Source organism: Mobula birostris, chromosome 16, assembly GCF_030028105.1.
Source record: "Mobula birostris isolate sMobBir1 chromosome 16, sMobBir1.hap1, whole genome shotgun sequence".
NCBI classification, from domain to species: Eukaryota; Metazoa; Chordata; class Chondrichthyes; order Myliobatiformes; family Myliobatidae; genus Mobula; species Mobula birostris.
The window spans coordinates 36854627-36872978 of record NC_092385.1 but is presented as its reverse complement, the minus strand read 5'-3'; the positions used below and the strand labels follow the sequence as shown (position 1 = coordinate 36872978).

At 38.2% G+C, this 18352-nt stretch overlaps 1 protein-coding gene across 16 annotated transcripts in view; it reads right to left on the bottom strand.

Moving 5' to 3' along the window:
• Nucleotides 1-506: 506 nt before the first annotated feature.
• The window catches only part of LOC140211100 (microphthalmia-associated transcription factor-like), a 259427-nt gene continuing 241581 nt past the window's right edge, over nt 507-18352 (bottom strand). For 14 of the 16 annotated variants that reach the window (XM_072280551.1, XM_072280550.1, XM_072280554.1 and 11 more), the window contains 5 exons: nt 12861-12932; nt 12542-12598; nt 12205-12280; nt 10837-10984; nt 507-4234 (listed from right to left, as the gene is read on the bottom strand). In XM_072280551.1, coding sequence (XP_072136652.1) covers nt 3848-4234; nt 10837-10984; nt 12205-12280; nt 12542-12598; nt 12861-12932 — 740 coding nt within the window. In that variant the 3' untranslated portion in view covers nt 507-3847. The remainder of the gene's footprint in view (nt 4235-10836; nt 10985-12204; nt 12281-12541; nt 12599-12860; nt 12933-18352) is intronic. The other 2 variants (XM_072280552.1, XM_072280565.1) reach the window with 1 other exon arrangement.

Here is an 18352-nt window from a genome sequence, read left to right as displayed (position 1 = left end):
CACCAAAGCATTTTTAGACAGAAAACAATGCTTTAAGCTTAATGTTATTTTTCTTTAATGTATGTGTTAAGATCACGTTCCAAAGCTCATCACTGCTATAAGCATAATTACTGGAGAGCTAAGAGAGCATCTTCTCCTTAAGTGCCATATTTACATCGGCTCAACTATGTTGGCGAGTAACTGACTTTACTGTTGCTTGTGTGCGGGAGGGGGAGTGGAGGGGCATTGAGCCTCTAATGTTTTTACTCATTCTTTGGGGAACTCTTCTGTCTTTGCAGATGTCTGCAAAGAACAAGAATTTCAGTTTGTATATTGTACACATATTCTGATATTAAATGGAACTATTGAAGATTATTCAGACTTAAGCTAAGTCTGAATTATATTTTCAGCTATGTGGCAATTTTTTTAAAAAAAAAGGAAAAGAGAACCCTTTGAAATATCCAATACAATAACAACATTTGAATGCAGAACGACACAAACACAAGAGAATGATGTCTTTTGATGCCCTTTATTTAAGTATGTTGGTAGCTATGTTATAACCAGTCTATACAATAAGAATGTAAAATTTTTTGGCCAAAAGTAAAAATTTCAAAACTTAAAAACTAACAACAGGTACTATTTCATCAAGTGTAATTTAGTGTACTTACAAATATATTTACAAATGTAACAATCAGAAGTTACAGATTCAGTTTGTTAAATGTTGTCAAATGTGTTGTTTATAATTTATGTAACAGAAGAATTTCAGAGTATAGTCTCTGAGCCTGGAATCAATATAGAGGTGCTGAAGCTTTCATATCTTTCTTTGAAATGGCAACTCATTTTTTTTTACAATTATTGTGTACAATTTAAACAATAATTAATTTTTTCTGGATTTATTGCAGTTAATTCCAGATAGAAACCACAACACAAGGGGTGAAAATAATCCTGGAGAGGAATACATTGGTGATGTACCAGAGTCATCATTTATTAAAGGGATCCATATATTTACTCCTGTGTATGTAAAGTATTTTTCAAGTGTGTTGTTTTCCTGACCCTTAAGTATTAAAGGCTATGGAAATAAAAGGAGTTTGCATACTTTACAGATGCATTGTACTTAATGACACATAAGTATAGACTTTAGACTATTTTTGGAGCAAGTGTAGATTAATTTCAACTTATGTAATATTTTCATCTAAATGCTAACTCCCAGGGGCAACTGAATACAAATACCCAGAAATGCTAAGTAATGGCATTGTATACATGGTGCTGCTGTGGTTTATCACCTGGCTCTTTGTAAACGAGTATCAAAAACTCTATTTTTTATGGTTTGTTACCAGTGTAACAGCTGTGTGGAATTCATAGTATATTGTTTAAAAATTCACAGGATTCTTATGGCACAATAATTGCAGCATAAATTAGTCTATTAAAATTAAACCAAATATAAAGAAGATACAAAACTATTAGATGTACTATATAATTAATAACCATATATAAAGCTAGCTACTACAATGAACATGCAATAATGTTCAATAGTTAAGTTGTCAGGTACCCTTGTGGTATAAAAGACAAACAACAGCCAATAATTGTGTATCTTCTATTTATAGTGAGATCAGGTTCAAAACAGGTAAGTGATCATAGTCTGTAATTTACATTCCAGTGGACCATACACAAAGTATGCTGCATCTGGCAGCAAGTGAATATCACATTACAGTACCAACTAGCTCATTAAGAGGCAGTATTTTAAGCTACTTTTTCAAGAAATATAGGTTTGATATTTTATTAACAATTAATATAAGTCTCCAATCTATCAAGTGCATTCTTTAATTCAAATCACATCCCCATGAGTGCAAGGCTGTTGTGCTTATCTTTCATTATTTAACCTATTTTTTTTTCCATTTGCTACTTTGAACATATTTAACAATTATTGCTTTTAACATAACATTATTGTATTGCATACGTTTTCCTGTCCCAGGATTTTGGCAGAACTAAGCTGAGTAGTCAATTCCCTTCACACTAAACTTAGAAGCAGTCTCTTGAGGTTCACTTACACAGAAAGGTAGCAGAAGGTCAGTAAATCTTTGAATCCTATCAGTAAAGAAGCTGGAAGCTCACGTTCTGAATATAGGCAGCAAGCAACATCCACATTCTTATTATACACAGGCCAAACCCTCACGGATTACACCCATCAGTCAGTGCATATTCAAAAGACTTAGTAATCTATTTTAAGGCACTTCATTCTGAATTCACTATATTCTGCTGCCACATTCAGTATTTCATAAATTACTATTGAAAAATTCTTCTCTTCATCACACCTTGAGCTAGTATGAGTGTAGAACAAATTACCTAGGCACAGTTCAATGCAAATACATCTAGTGAAATTGCATAGATCTACAACAAAGTAGATGATGTAGCATCATATTTCTACTTTTACAACACTGTTGTAATAAAACATGGTTAATCCGATCATTTTGAAGACCAGTCGATTGATTTGCCCTGACAATGTTAATCATCACTCTATCATCATTAATTCCAACAGTAGAGGTGAGGGGCATTTGTCACTATACATGCTGGTAAATAATCGGTCTTATCAAACATTTCTGTACATTATATTGTCTTACAAATTATATAATGCCAGAATTGTGATTGAGATTAAGGGAATTTATGGTCGGACACACACAATTTATTCCAGGCAAGAGTAAGGCTGTCCACATCAAGCTGATCAGCAGTGAATCAGAAATTATTGCCCACTCATGAAATAAATTGCATGCCTCAGCTTAATTCCATTTTCCCAATGCCCAGCTTGTCTCACAGTCCAGCCCATTCCAGTTCCACCAACTCCCTCACCATGATCAACATAGTTACAGAATGCCCTGAACTGGTCATCATTTTGACAGATATCACCAAACGATCAGCAAGATTATCTGAATAACCTCATTAATAGCATATGCATTATCAAGTAATAATCTGATAAGCAGAAAGCGGTTGCATTGTAGCATGCTGCAGTGCTGAAGGACTCAATGTGTAAATCTACTATCATGGAGGTATCAGTAGAAGACAAAAAGGTAGATTTTCAACCACACTGCACATTTTCTTCTAATAATTACACTCTTGCTGTTTATAAAATAAAATAAATAGCACACCGTTAGCTAGTTTAAGCATCACTTTAGATATATTGAACTACAATCATGTTTTTCAAACAAGTAAAGCTCTTATTTCAAAGTTAATTTAAAAACACATGTCTAAATAAGATTGTGTTTAGATATACAAAATATTCAGACATTTCACTAAAAATCTTGCCTCAACTTCCTTAAGTGTCTATGGCCAATGCACCAAATCCTCCATTAAAAACAGACTGAAGAAATATTATGTATTGAAATACTGAATACCAGATTTTGCAAATTTTGAAATAAAAAATAAAAATCTTAAAGGACTAGCATGAAAACAAATCAAGTATAGGTCATGCAAAAATCAAAAAATGATTGTAAAAATGGATTAAAATATATTATTTAAGTACAAGTTAAGAAACTGAGAAAATATCTGAATTAAAAGATACATTGATTTTCTTTTTCCTACACAAATTTCATTTTATTAGAATAAAATCAACTAATCATCTCCTTAAAGGATGACCCCATCTTCTACTTCCTGAGTGCCTTCGCTGTTTGTCTGGGTCTCTGTGGTCCTGTCTCTTTACATACAGATACATTACCTCTCATCAATATTTCCATTTACTTTGATTCATTCCGTTGACTTAAACTCTTTATCGACTGATAAATAGGCTTACCATCACAACACAAGCATTTATCTTAGGCAAGTAAAAAAGAGAGATCTTTAAGGAAAAGTTCAGATGGAACTTTTAACTGTTTTCTTGCTAACACCCATTTTCACTATCTTCCATGCTCATGCTGCTTCGCCGGCTGCTTGTCTTTGAAGCACCAGGTGACACAGATGATAGAAGAGGATCAGTACCTTCCCCTGGCGAGAGAGTATCATCCATCAGAATATCTTCCAGTTTGGTAGACATTTTTGTGGGAGCATTGTAGGTGCCAGGTCCAACATTATCACTGAAGTTGAGAGCTCCATCTGCAGGATCCAGTGTGGTACTGCAGGAAAGATCTACATGGCGCTGTAAGCCATCTCTGTGACACTCATCGATTACTGGCTCTAGCTTAATGCTCCGCCCAGCAAGATCAGAGGAGCAGAGGCCAGAAGCGTTGACAAGTGGGAGTCCATGTGCACGGGCTTGCATTTCAAGTTCCTAAAAATTAAACCCAGAAAACATTTTGAAAAATAGGTTAATTTCTTTAACAGTGACATTAAAATACCGTGTATTGGATTCATTGACTAAAGAAAAAATGTATGGTATTTTGTTATAGATTCAGTATGTTAGTGTTACTTATCATAGGGCAGTCAGTTCTTATTTATAGTTAAAATTCAGGAAATGGAAATGTGCTAAACTTCCAAAGAGTTTTAATTCTGTATCTTCCAAGTTTGGTGGGTGAGGGGTTGGGGGGAGCCAATACTATAGAGAGAAGGTTACCATGCAAAAATAATAGCATCCTGAATTAAGAGACATTGTCACACCAACAGACATTGTTTGGAGGGCAAGAAAAAGTGCAAATGAAAGAGAAGTAAACTCAGAAGTAAAACATTAAGTAGATAAAGTTCAGCTGTTTCATATTGAAGTTTCTCAAACTTAAAGCCCAAAATATCCAAACTTTAGAGTTATCACAATTCATTCCTGTATTTTAGACACTTCTGTTGCAGCCAGCATATAGTGATTACAGGTATTTCAAATTGTCTGGGATCTGATAATTCGTTGCTTTGTGGCAATGAGTCGACTGCTATAAGCAGTCGACTGTTTATTCATTTCCATAGATGCTACCTGACCTGCTGAATTCCTCCAATACTTTGTGGGCATTGCAATAGTAAATGGTGCTTTTAACAATCTAGCACTTTCATATTTAATGTTAATGTTCCCAGTTTGTTCATCATTTTATTAATTAATTGATTTAAATACTTTAATCTCCTGTGGTCAGATTAGAATTCCTGTCCCTGGATCAATCGGATTACTAGTGCAAGAATGTGCTCACCATTCTACCATTATCAACACCAGAATACAATTCCGAATAGACATGGTGAGCAATGATGTGTTGGTGCAAAGTTTATTAAATTAATCATAGAAAACAAAAGTAGGGAAGAAATATTGCAGAAAGTTTGGTTATGTTTGGAAGAAATGTATTTATTCTCTGGAATGTGTGTTAGTAATGCTTGTTGACAACAAGGCCTGCAATGTTCAAGTCATAGAGCATGAGAAGTTCAGGAACAGGCCCTATGGCCCATCCAGTGCAATCAGAATTATTATTTTGATTAGTCCCACAGACCCACACTTATAGCCCTCCATAACCCTCCCATCCATATATTTAGTCAAATTTCTTTTAAATGTTGATATCAAACCCACCACCACCACCACCAGTTTAGCTGGCAGCTCGTTCTACATTCTCGGCACCCTCTGAGTAAAAAAGATCCCCTTCATGTTCCCCTTAAATATTTCACCTTTCACCCAACCTCAGTGGACAAAGTTTGTTTGCATTTATCTATACCCCTCAAAATTTTGCATACCTCTATCAAATCTCCCGTTAGTCTCCTTTGCTCTAGGGAATAAAGCCTTAACCTTTTCAATCTTTCCCTGTAACCTGGCTCCTCAAGTCCCAGCAACATCCTTATAAGTTTTCTCTGTACTCTTTCAATCTTATTGATATCTTTCCTGTAGGCAGGTGAACTGCACATCAGAACTCCAAATTCAGCCTCACCGATGAGCGCATAACATACCAACTCCTGTTTCTGAAGGCCAACGTGCCAAAATCTTTCTTTACAATCCTATTTTCCCATGACACTACTTTCAGGGAATTATTCCCAGAACCCTCTGTTCTGCCACACTACTCAGTGCCCTGCTGTTCAGTGTATTCTCCCACTATGTCCTACTTTGGACTGTCCTCCCAAAGTGCAACACTTCATGGTTGTCTCCCATTTTTCCAGCTGCTCCAGATACCGCTGCAAACTTTGACAGCCTTCCTTACTGGCCAGCTAATCTTGGTGTCATCTGCAAATCCAGTTTACGGCATTACATTATCATCCAGATCACTGATTTACAGTAGGTGACAAACAACAATGGACTCAGCACCAATACCTGTGACACACCACTAGCCACAGGACTCTAGTCGGAGAGACCACCATCTGCTGAATTCTCTGGCTTCTCCCGCGAAGCCAATGTCGAATTCAATTTACTACCTCATGCTGAAAGTCAAGTGACTAAACCTTCCTGATCAGCCTCCCATGTAGGACCTCGTTAAAGGCCTTGCTAAAGTCCGTTTGAACAAAATCAACTTCCTTTCCTTCATCAATTTTCCAGGTTACCTCTTCAAAAAACAACCAAAAGAATAGCTAAACACAAAATGCCATACACAAAGCGATGTTGACTGCCCCCAATTTGGACTGTCCATCCAAATACTTATATACCTGGCCCCTTAGAATATCTTCTGATAATTTACCCACTAGTGACATCAGGCTATCCAGATTATAATGCTGCATCTTATTCTTAGACAACATAACAACATTAGCTATCCTCAAATCTTCCAGTACCTCACTCATGGCTGACATTGTAAATACCTCTACTAGGGTTCTTACAATTTCTGCACTAGGTACCCACAAGGTCCGAGGGGATTCCTTGAAAGGCCCTAAGGGCTTATCCACCCTAATTTGCCTCAAGACAACAAGCCTCCTCTGTAAATTGTACACGGTCCCTGACCTCACTACTGTTTTGCCTCAGTTCTATAGACTCTGTGTTCGTCTCCTGAGCAGATGCAAAAAAAAATTACTATTTTCTCCACCTCTTTCAGCTTCATGCATACATGACCACACCGATCTTCACATTTTTGTCCCTTGTTATCCTTTTGCTTTTGATATATATGTAGAAGCCCTTGGGATTCTCCTTCACCTGGTCTGCTAGAACAACCTCATGTATTCTTTTAGCCTTCCCGATTTCCTTCTGAAGTATTCTCTTGAAGTGGACCTGCTGGATGTAACCATCTGATGCACAAGAGGCATCTTAAAACTTTATCTGAATATTTGTGTGGAAACAGATATCAAACCATAAGGTGCATTTCCATATCCTGACTGAAGTTTTGAACATCTTGGAGTTACAGGTTATTGGACTGGTTACTAGGCAAGGCACCAAAATTGAGAAGACAGTTCTGTTCTTAAAGTCATTGGCTCTGAGACCAGTAGTGCGTTAAATTTAAAATTCTCATCTTATGTCCCAATCTTTCCCCATCCCCACCACTGCAATGTTATCCAGCCAGCTGAGAACTTTGTGCATGTCAAGTTTGACCTCTTGTGTATTCAGGAAATGATTTTATCTCACCACTGGCACTTATATTATCAGATATGCAATTCTGGAAGGTTTGTTAAATTATTTTGCAAAATTAAAAATTGATTTTGCATCTGACCCTAAATCTGGACAATGTTTTATCCTGATTACTGAGCAACCAGCAGCCTTCTTTTAGCCTCCTAACCGTTCTCTTGTATTTCTTACACTCCTCATGCACCTTAACTGACTTTTATAAAGCCTCTTCCCCACTGCATCAGGGTCTCGAATCAACCTGAAAAGCCCTGTCTTAAAGCACAAGACCAAGTAAATCTTAGGGCATTAGGGGAAGAAGAAATTGCAGGGGCTTGGCAAATATATTTTCAGAGGAAATCCACAATGGCCAGGTGAGGGGGAGGGGGGGAAGAGGAGCGTAGTAGTGATAGGGGATTCCACACTTATAGGAGCAGGCATGAGATTCTGTGGACGTGAAAGAGGAACCGTGTGGTACGTTGCCGACCAGGTGCCAGGGTCAGGGACATTTCAGACCGGGTGCACAGCATTCTAACGAGAAATGATGAGCAGCCAGAAGTCATGGTACATATTGGCACCAGCAACATAGGTAGGAAAAGGGATGAGGACAAGAAGACAAAATTTAGGGGTCTAGGTGGGAAGCTGAAGAACAGGACCTTAAGGGTAGTATTCTCCGAATTGGTGTCTGTGCCATGCACCAGTGAAGGCAATGGGATGATCTGGCAGATGAATGTGTGACAAATTGGTGCGGGGGGCAGGGTTTCAGGTCTCCTCTGGGGATGATATGACCTGTACAAAAAGGACAGGTTACACCTGAACTTGAGAGGGACGAATATCCTTGTGGGAAGATTTGGTAGAGCTGTTGGGGAGGGTTTGAACTAATGTGAAATAGGGATGAGATCCAGAGTGATAGGATAGAGGATCAGGCAGTTGGTATGTAAATAAATGCAGTGTGTAGAGAGACTGTGAGGAAGGATAGCCAGTTGATAGGAAAAACTTGTAGTCAGTGAAATGGGTTGAAATGTGTTTATTTTAATGCAAGAAGCATCAGGAACAAGGGTGATGAACTTCATGGATCAGTACATGGAACTATGACTTTGTGGCTAATACAGAGACTTGACTATCACAAGGGCAGGAATGGCTGCTGGATGTTCTGGGGTTTGAATGTTTCAAAAACAACAGGGAGGGAGTTAAAAGAGGTGGGGAAATGGCATTGTTAATCAGAGATAGTATCACAGCTGCAAAAAGGAGGAATTCATGGAGGGATTATCTGCTGAGTCAGTGTGGGTGGAAGTCAGAAGCAAGAAGAGAGCAATCACTCTATTAGGAGCATTCTATAGACTCTTCTCCAACAAAGTTGCTGAGGAACAGATCAGAGCAGTGGGGGGGGGTGCAGATTTTGGAAATCAGTGTTGTCATGGGTAACTTCAACTTCCTTAATATTGATTGGCATCTCCTTAGTGCAAAAGGTTTTGATTGGGTGGGATTTGTTAGGTGTGCTGAGGAAGGATTCCTGATAAATATATTCAAGCCAATGGGTGGAGAGGCCATACTACATGTAGTACTGGGCAATGAACCAGGGCAGTGGGGAAGGGAAAATTATGGTGGTATTAGCCAGAAATTTGAAAGCATAAATTGAAACAGATATATTCAGGTAAATGCACAATATAGAAATGTGGCACTTTCAAGGGGTTTTGGATAGGCTTAAGAGTCATTGAGAAGTGCAGGACAGAAACAGGCCTTTCGGCCCATCTAGTCCATGCCAAAACTATTTAAACCACCTACTCCAGCCAATTCGGAAAGTGTAGAGGTATGGGATCCTGGGAAGCTTGGCTACGTTGATTCAGAGTTGACGCCCTCAGAAGGCAGATGGTGGTAGATGGAGCATATTCTGCTGTTCCACAGGGATCTGTTCTGGGGTCCTTGCTCTTTGTGATTTTATAAGTGATATGAATGAGGAAGTGGAAAGGTGTGTTAGTAAATTTGCAGACAACACAGAGGTTGGTGGTGTTGTGGACAGTGTGTAAGGTTGTCAAGGGTTACAACAGGACATTGACAGGATACAGAGCTGGGCCGAGAGGTGGCAGATGGACTTCAATCCAGAAAACTGTGAAGTGATTCAGTTTGGAAAGTTGAATTTGAAGGCAAAATATAGGGTTACCAGCAGTACTGTTAGCAGTGTGGTGGAACAGAGGGGCCCACATCCATAGATCCCTCAAAAGTTGACAGGTTTGACAAAAAGGCATATGGTGTTTTGGCCTTCATTAGTCAGAGGACTGAGTTAAAAAGCAGTAATGTAATGTTGTAGCTCTATATAAAAAAAAACCCTGGTTAGATCACATCTGGAATATTGAGTTCACTTCTAATTGCCTCATTAGAGGAACGATGTGAAAGCTTTAGACAGGGTGCAGAGGAGACATACCAGAAAGCTGCCTGCATTATAAAGCATGTCTTAAGAGGATAGATTGAGTGAGCTATGGTTTTTCTCTTTAGAGCAGAGAATGAGAGGTGACTTGATAGAGGTGTACATGATATTAGGCATATATCAAGTGGATAGCCAGATACGTTCACCCAGGGCAGAAGTGGCTAATAGGTGAAGGAAATAATTGTTAGGTGTTTGAAGGAAAGTACAGTGGGGGGATATCAGAGGTAAGTTTTTTATACTAATAGTGTGGTTGCCGGGATGGTGGTAGGAGCAGATACATTAGGATCATTTGAGAAACTCTTAGTAAGCACATGAATGATAGAAAAATGGAGGACAATGTAGGAGGAAAGGGTTAGATTGATCTTAGAGTAGATTAAAAGGTCAGCACGACATCATGGGTCAAAGGGCCTGTCCTGTTCTGTAGTTTTCTGTGTTCTAACTCTACAGGGCATTGGTGAAACCACACTTTGATTACTGTGCAAAGTACTAGTTATGAAGCAATAGGAAGGATACCAATAAGCTAGAAAGGTGCAGAAGAGATTCACAAGGATGTTACAGGGACCAGATGGCTTGAGATATAAGGAGAAACCAGAAATGCAGAAGCTTTATCCCCCCCTAAAGAGCAGGAGGCTGAGTGATGACCTTAAGGATATATATAAGATCATGAGGGGCACAGTCATATTCATGGTAGGAGAATCTATAAATAGGTATAGATTTAAGGTGAGAACAGAAAGATTCAAAGGGGACCTGAAGGACAACTTTTTCGTACGACATTGCAGATATGTGGAACGAGCTGCCAGAGGAAGTGGTAGAGGCAGATCCACAGTAATTACAATGTTTAAAAGAAAACTGGACGGACATATGGATGGAAAAAGTTAGAGGGATAAGGGTCAAACACAGGCAACTGTGACTAGTTCTGGTAGTAGACAACATGGTCAGCATGGTTGAGTTGGGCAGATGGGCCTGTTTCTGTGCTCTATGACCAGGGAAGAAAACATGGGAAGGAATAAACATTCTAAAAGTTATCTCAGCTAACCTGTATTCTCAGTAGTAAGTGTCGATTGGCATGTTCCAATTTCTTCTGCCGCGATTCAAAGTCTTTTGCTCTGTGCTGTTCTTTCTGAAGCCTTCTGATGTAATCCACAGATGCCTTTAGAATAGTTCCTTTGTTCCAGCGCATATCTCTGTTAAAATGATCAAAAGATGTTTGACAGAATTTGCCTGAGGTAAATTTGGTGTAGAACAAAATTTAGCATCATTAAGTTGTGGTAGATTTTACTAACTGTAAACAACACAGCTGTTGGAAAAGAAAACATAGCAAAAATGCTCATTTCAAACTTAGGTGCAATTACAATTGGGAAAGGAAAAAAATGAAATGCCTGGTTTACCATGTCAATATGTAGTAACTGACAATAAATTAGTTTTTATACCTATGCTTTTGTTGTATTTTCTTTGTTCTCATTGCACAAGACTGAAATGATCTCAAAGAACGCTATTATATGTTGTTTATTTTCCAACATTTTTAGAAAAATATTGACTAAGACTACTTCATCAATGTGGATATGCTTCCAAATTATCAACTTCACAACTGTTAATCTATAGTATTTAATGATATATAAAGTCAGTCTCCCTGTATTGCTACTTTGGTTTTTGATCAGACCCAGTGTGTAACTATTTGAACCTGACCTAGCAACCACAAATAAATTTTTATATCTGCAGCAAGTAAGCGCTTTCTGATCCTCTAACAATAGATTCTCTAACAATGATCGAAGTTTATTTATGACACAGGCGAAAGTCAGTTTTAGTAAGTCTGCCATGTAAACAACCTTGCTGAAGGATCTTAGTCCAAAACATTGAGAGTTTATTCCTTTCCATAGATGCTGCCTGATCTACTAAGTTATTCCAGTATTTTGTATGTGTTGTCTATCTACCTGTGATGGTTCATAAAGTTCACAACAAATAGATGTTCCCGTGGAGGAGAATTCAGTAGCATACTGACTCAGTGTTATATATCATGCTCTGTCAGGCATCAAATAAAATTTCAAGTGTTTTCCAGAAAAACTCTTCATAATTCAATTAGCTGAATGTCAGTTTGAATTATTCAAAATCTGGCAAGATTCACATTTCCACTTTAACTATTACATTTTAGTAAAATGGGAGGCTGCATGAGGTATGAGGCCAGTTTACAGAACCTGCCATGCTGTTGAACAACAGACCCCACTGCTTTCAATGGGTATGTTGCTGCTATCACAGATGACACAGAAATTACATGGTCAAAATAAAACACTCAATTAAGGTATGCAGAAATGTACCTTTAATATTCAAAACAAGCAACAGTTATAAGGCAAAATGGTCAATGATTTATTAAGAATAACATGAAAAATTTAATTGGAGTGGTACTTACGGATCATTAGACTTTGGAATTAATGTACCCAGTTCCTTTATGCGATCATTAATATTGAATCTCCTCCTCCTTTCAACTTGAAGAGTAAAAAGCAAAGCTTAGTGGCAAAGACAAAAAAAAAAATTGCGTTCCTATACACTGAGGTCAACAATAGAAAAACACTGGGATATGAAACAACAACAGGTTTGTGCCTTTTGGGTTATCACAAGGAAACAGCAAAGAGATAACAAGCCTCTCCACCAATGAGTTGAACGAAGACTTTATTCTTTTTTAGGTGCAATACGCTTATGACTACTTTGAAATTCAGCAGTAACATGTAATGATATTGAAAACTTACTCAAGTTATGATTGTCCTTCTTCTGCCTTTCTTTCGCAAGTGCTCTGGCTTCAGCTTCTGTAAACAAAACAGTAAGTTAACGATGGAACCAGTGGTCTTTCAAATACCAACCATTTCCTTTTTTTCAATTCTAACGAAGTTTGATTCACACCGACAAAGTAAGTCTGCACTACATGATAAAATGTACAATTTTTAAAACTTAACCGACGATACCACTTGTGTTTACAATGTTACCAACAATTCTTCCTGATCATACACAAACAATAATTGTTGTTGAAGTGGTCAATGATTGAAATAAATTCTGTGCATCAAAACTTGCCTGGTAATAGAGCATTATGCATTTTCATAGAGGGACTTTTAAAATGGAGTTCCATGCCTGCAACCATTGATTCTGTGAATTATATATAGAAAACAATTTATACTACAAGTAACATTTTGTTATTTGAATAATATAGGGCTATTTTAGCAATCTATACCGAATGAAGCAGTGAGGTGGGACACTTTGGTAAAATAACTTGATAGTATTGCTACCAATTCCCTAATGCGATTTATAATTACTTTTTAATCACTTTTCTACATATAAATTGCAGTGTTGTGACAATGCTCACAACATTGAATACTTATAATTTAATGTCTATTTTAGTGTAATAATGAATTGTACAATTATTTTGTCATTGAGGAAAATGCTGTAAGTAAAGGAGCGTAGGAAACATCACTGTTTCAGAAACCATAATAGTTCCCTGGGCCATTGCTTCATTTCTAAAGTGATAATAGTCTTAAAGGTATATGGTGAATGCAAAACTTGTAAACATTCTGATAGATTCTTAATAACAAAGCACCTTCATGATCTGTACGTTTTCGATAACTTTGCTTAGTCACGCGCACAAGGGGATGTTCTAAGTTACTCATGTTCTCCACTGTTTATTTAAAAGATCAGCAAATTTCTTCAAGGTCTCACTAGGTAGCTGCAGCTCACAAGTAGAATTCAGATGCAGCCCTAATAACACTCAGATTGGAGGATTGTGACTAGTGGTGTCCCACAAGGATCTGCTCTGGGGCCTCTACTTTTCGTGATTTTTATTAACGACCTGGATGTGGGGGTAGAAGGCTGGGTTGGCAAGTTTGCAGATGACACAAAGGTTGGTGGTGTTGTAGGTAGTGTACAGGATTGTCGAAGATTGCAGAGAGACATTGATAGGATGCAGAAGTGGGCTGAGAAGTGGCAGATGGAGTTCAACCCAGAGAAGTGTGAGGTGGTACACTTTGGAAGGACAAACTCCAAGGCAGAGTACAAAGTAAATGGCAGGATACTTGGTAGTGTGGAGGAGCAGAGGGATCTGAGGCTACATGTCCACAGATCCCTGAAAGTTGCCTCACAGGTAGATAGGGTAGTTAAGAAAGCTTATGGGGTGTTAGCTTTCATAAGTCAAGGGATAGAGTTTAAGAGTCGCGATGTAATGATGCAGCTCTATAAAACTCTGGTTAGGCTACACTTGGAGTATTGTGTCCAGTTCTGGTCGCCTCACTATAGGAAGGATGTGGAAGCACTGGAAAGGGTACAGAGGAGATTTACCAGGATGCTGCCTGGTTTAGAGAGTATGCATTATGATCAGAGATTAAGGGAGCTAGGGCTTTACTCTTTGGAGAGAAGGAGGATGAGAGGAGACATGATAGAGGTGTACAAGATAATAAGAGGAATAGATAGAGTGGATAGCCAGCACCTCTTCCCCAGGGCACCACTGCTCAATACAAGAGGACATGGCTTTAAGGTAAGGGGTGGAAAGTTCAAGGGGGATAGGTTGGGTGAGTGGGCAAATTCATGGCAGATGCAATTTAATGTGGATAAATGTGAAGTTATCCACTTTGGTGGCAAAAATAGGAAAACAGATTATTATCTGAATGGTGGCCGATTAGGAAAAGGGGAGGTGCAACGAGACCTGGGTGTCATTATACACCAGTCATTGAAAATGGGCATGCAGGTACAGCAGGCGGTGAAAAAGGCGAATGGTATGCTGGCATTTATAGCGAGAGGATTCGAGTACAGGAGCAGGGAGGTACTACTGCAGTTGTACAAGGCCTTGGTGAGACCACACCTGGAGTATTGTGTGCAGTTTTGGTCCCCTAATCTGAGGAAAGACATCCTTGCCATAGAGGGAGTACAAAGAAGGTTCACCAGATTGATTCCTGGGATGGCAGGACTTTCATATGAAGAAAGACTGGATGAACTGGGCTTATGCTCGTTGGAATTTAGAAGATTGAGGGGGGATCTGATTGAAACGTATAAGATCCTAAAGGGATTGGACAGGCTAGATGCAGGAAGATTGTTCCCGATGTTGGGGAAGTCCAGAACGAGGGGTCACAGTTTGAGGATAGAGGGGAAGCCTTTTAGGACCGAGATTAGGAAAAACTTCTTCACACAGAGAGTGGTGAATCTATGGAATTCTCTGCCACAGGAAACAGTTGAGGCCAGTTCATTGGCTATATTTAAGAGGGAGTTAGATATGGCCCTTGTGGCTACGGGGGTCAGGGGGTATGGAGGGAAGGCTGGGGCGGGGTTCTGAGTCGGATGATCAGCCATGATCATAATAAATGGCGGTGCAGGCTCGAAGGGCCGAATGGCCTACTCCTGCACCTATTTTCTATGTTTCTATGATATCAGAAGAAGGTTTTTTTACTCAAGAGAGTGGTTGGTGCGTGGAATGCACTGCCTGAGTCAATGGTGGAGGCAGATACACTAGTGAAATTAAAGAGACTACTAGACAGGTATATGGAGGAATTGAAGGTGGGGGGGTTATACGGGAGGCAGGGTTTGAGGGTCAGCAGAACATTGTGGGCCGAAGGGCCTGTACTGTGCTGTACTATTCTATGTTCTATGTTCTAAGATCTTTGACCTCTGCATGTGCTGAGGAAAGCAGACCTGCATAAAATTCTCCCTATCCCACCCTTTGCTTACGGTCCAGCACACTAGAATATGCACATAATAAACATTGAGTTAATACAAAATGCTGTGAAAGAAATAGTTTGATGGGTTTCAATTTGAAATCAGATCATATTTAGAGCAAATGATAATGTTGTTCTACATTGATATATCATTGCTGACTTGTGGTGTGCCGAACAACAATAACACTTGTCTTAAACAGTAAGCAATTCAGCAATATGTTAGGTGAGATTTATTATCCTAAATTCTGTGGCAAAACCTAATTGTATAAATTATGGACCAGGCATTTCACTTTATTAACAGATTATAACTAATTTCATCCATTATATATTATTTAGCTCACATTATTTGTTAACAAAGCGTCTGAGTTAAAACAGATAAACTCCATTCATGGCAAATATAAGTATGAAATTTCCCAGTTGTAACTATCAAAATCATTTAATGGCCTTGATAAAGTAAACACATGAATAAGATGTGGCTATGTAAAGTATGACATTTCACTGGTAGGACAAAAGGCTTCACCATTACGTATTTCGCTATCTAGCTACTTTGTGCTTGCCATAAAAATAAACTACAGGCCATGGCAAGAAAGCTCTATGCATTATTGGAATTATTGATTTGTAGTTTGCAATCCATGTTCTGTAATAATTGTGTACAAGTAATCCTACTGACTGCTCCCATCCAGATGCCTACGGATAAAAATAGATTCTTTTCCACATCTTTTATTTGAGCTAAAATGAAACAGAAAAAAAGTTGCTAATTAGCAATATTTAATATTCATCATGTTCTTGTGATTTCGGGAACATCTGTTCCCAGTCTGTGCTCAGCTATCTTCAGCATATGACTCAACTAACCACAATTCAGGTCAATTTTAAATTGTCCCACCCATAGGTGCATTTAGGACGGCTTTAGTAACTAACCTCTACCTATGTCGTTTCCATCCCACAGCATGCAAATTAAACTTGTCCTTCTGAACAGGTATGAAGGATACCTGCTGGAAGATATTAAGTTCACTTTCTGCATATTGTTCAATTTGGTGATGCCTTTAGGGGTGACTAGAATTTTAACCCTTATGATTAAGATTACCTGAAGTAAAATTAATCAGTGTTAATTAGTCAAAAATGTTTTAAGCAAAGCCAACACTATGAAAATCAATGTCACTGGTTTTGTATGGAAATACCATAAGGCTTAAATTTGATTACATTTATCAACAATAAAACAGGTTATTAATAGAATACAATACTGGACAGACACATTCATTACCCACAAACTGCAGAAATACAGTACATTTTCTGACAAAATATATTCCACAATAATATTTATTTTGTTAATATATAGGGCAATGCAGAATTGAGAATCTAAATACTGGGTGTTGGAGAAATGCTGGTATTTTCTTGTAAGAATTTCATTAGTTTCTTTCATAGGGTGAGCAACTTTTGGAATATTCACATAAATGTGGAAGTCCCAAAATTGTGCCCAGTGTCTTACTAACATTCTTCAGGCTACACTCTAAGGTTCAGCCCCATGAAGAAGTCGAGCCAAAAAACCCAAATGTAAATGAGCATCAAAGGCACCAGGTGGGTCTTTTGCCAGGAGTGCTTCCTCATTGATTCCAATAAAGGATAGAGCCACGAGTGTCTATAGTAATTATTTGTTAATTTGGATGTTGCAAGTGTTATGTAGTCTTAAAATTTCCTTTTTACAGGACAGGGAAAGATGTAGTGACAAAAGGTGCATCAAAAATGTCGAATTCTTTAATGGAAATCCAAGCTCAAGGATGTTTCTTTTTTAGGCACAATGTGCATTAATCATCCTTGTCAATGTTTTGCAATTCTGTTTTGGAAGATTCAGTGGTTTGGAAATACTACTTGATAAAAACAACCGGATTAAAGTTATTATGCAATGTTGCACTTTCAATTTTAATCAGTGACAAACGCTGACGAAGTCCAACAATGATAATAATTTATTATGTTAAAGTTCGCTATGAATGTAGAAAAGAATACCTTAAATCTTCAAAACTAAATAAAGTGCCACTGTGTTTAGAGCAAATGGCAAAAAGCTTGGTAAATGGGTTTTGTGGAATGTCTAAAGTAAGATAAAATACTCTAAAAGAGTATCTCAGTGCTTAAGGTGAAACTGCTAATGTTTGAATTATTAAACTTAAATAGATGGAAAGGGCTGAAACAAGTAGCCTAGAGACTTTATTTGAGGATGCTGTGAACTCGGGGGTGTGGAAATATACTCTCAACTATTACTTGACTACTACATAACCAGATAACGGAAGTGAAAACACAGCAAAAGTCTGTAGTTGTGTTATAAGGGGGAAAAGGGGTTCCATTAAAGAGGTGGGCTATGAATGAACTGTATAATTGAGGTGAACTCCATTTTAACCAGGTAAGGCCTCAGATTCCAGCATAAAGAATCATAAAAGACTTCAAAACAGAAAAGGAGGCAAATTTCAGGGCAAGGTGAATAAATACTACGAGTAATATTTCTAAGAACAAGTGAAAGAGTAGGCTTAAAGTCAGAAATCATGCTTACTGTACCACAGGCCAAAGGGAAAATTAAAGTGTAAAGTTACTAAATTTGGAGTGAGAAATGTGAAATACGTCAGTAATCTAAAAGGCAGTTTGGAATTGCAACCCAAATAAGCATTCTTTGTACAAACAAGGAATAAAATTGAGTAACTCCAGCTGCAAGTTCAACTTGGAAGATGTGATTTGGCAGCCGTCAGACTTGCACAACCGCTGCTATTGTGCTTGAATCAGGTTACATGGCTAAAGACTAAATGGTGCAGGTGAAGGAATCACTCCAGTGATCAAGCATATAATCACTTAAATCATGAACAGATATAATGAGAACGTATTGGCCAG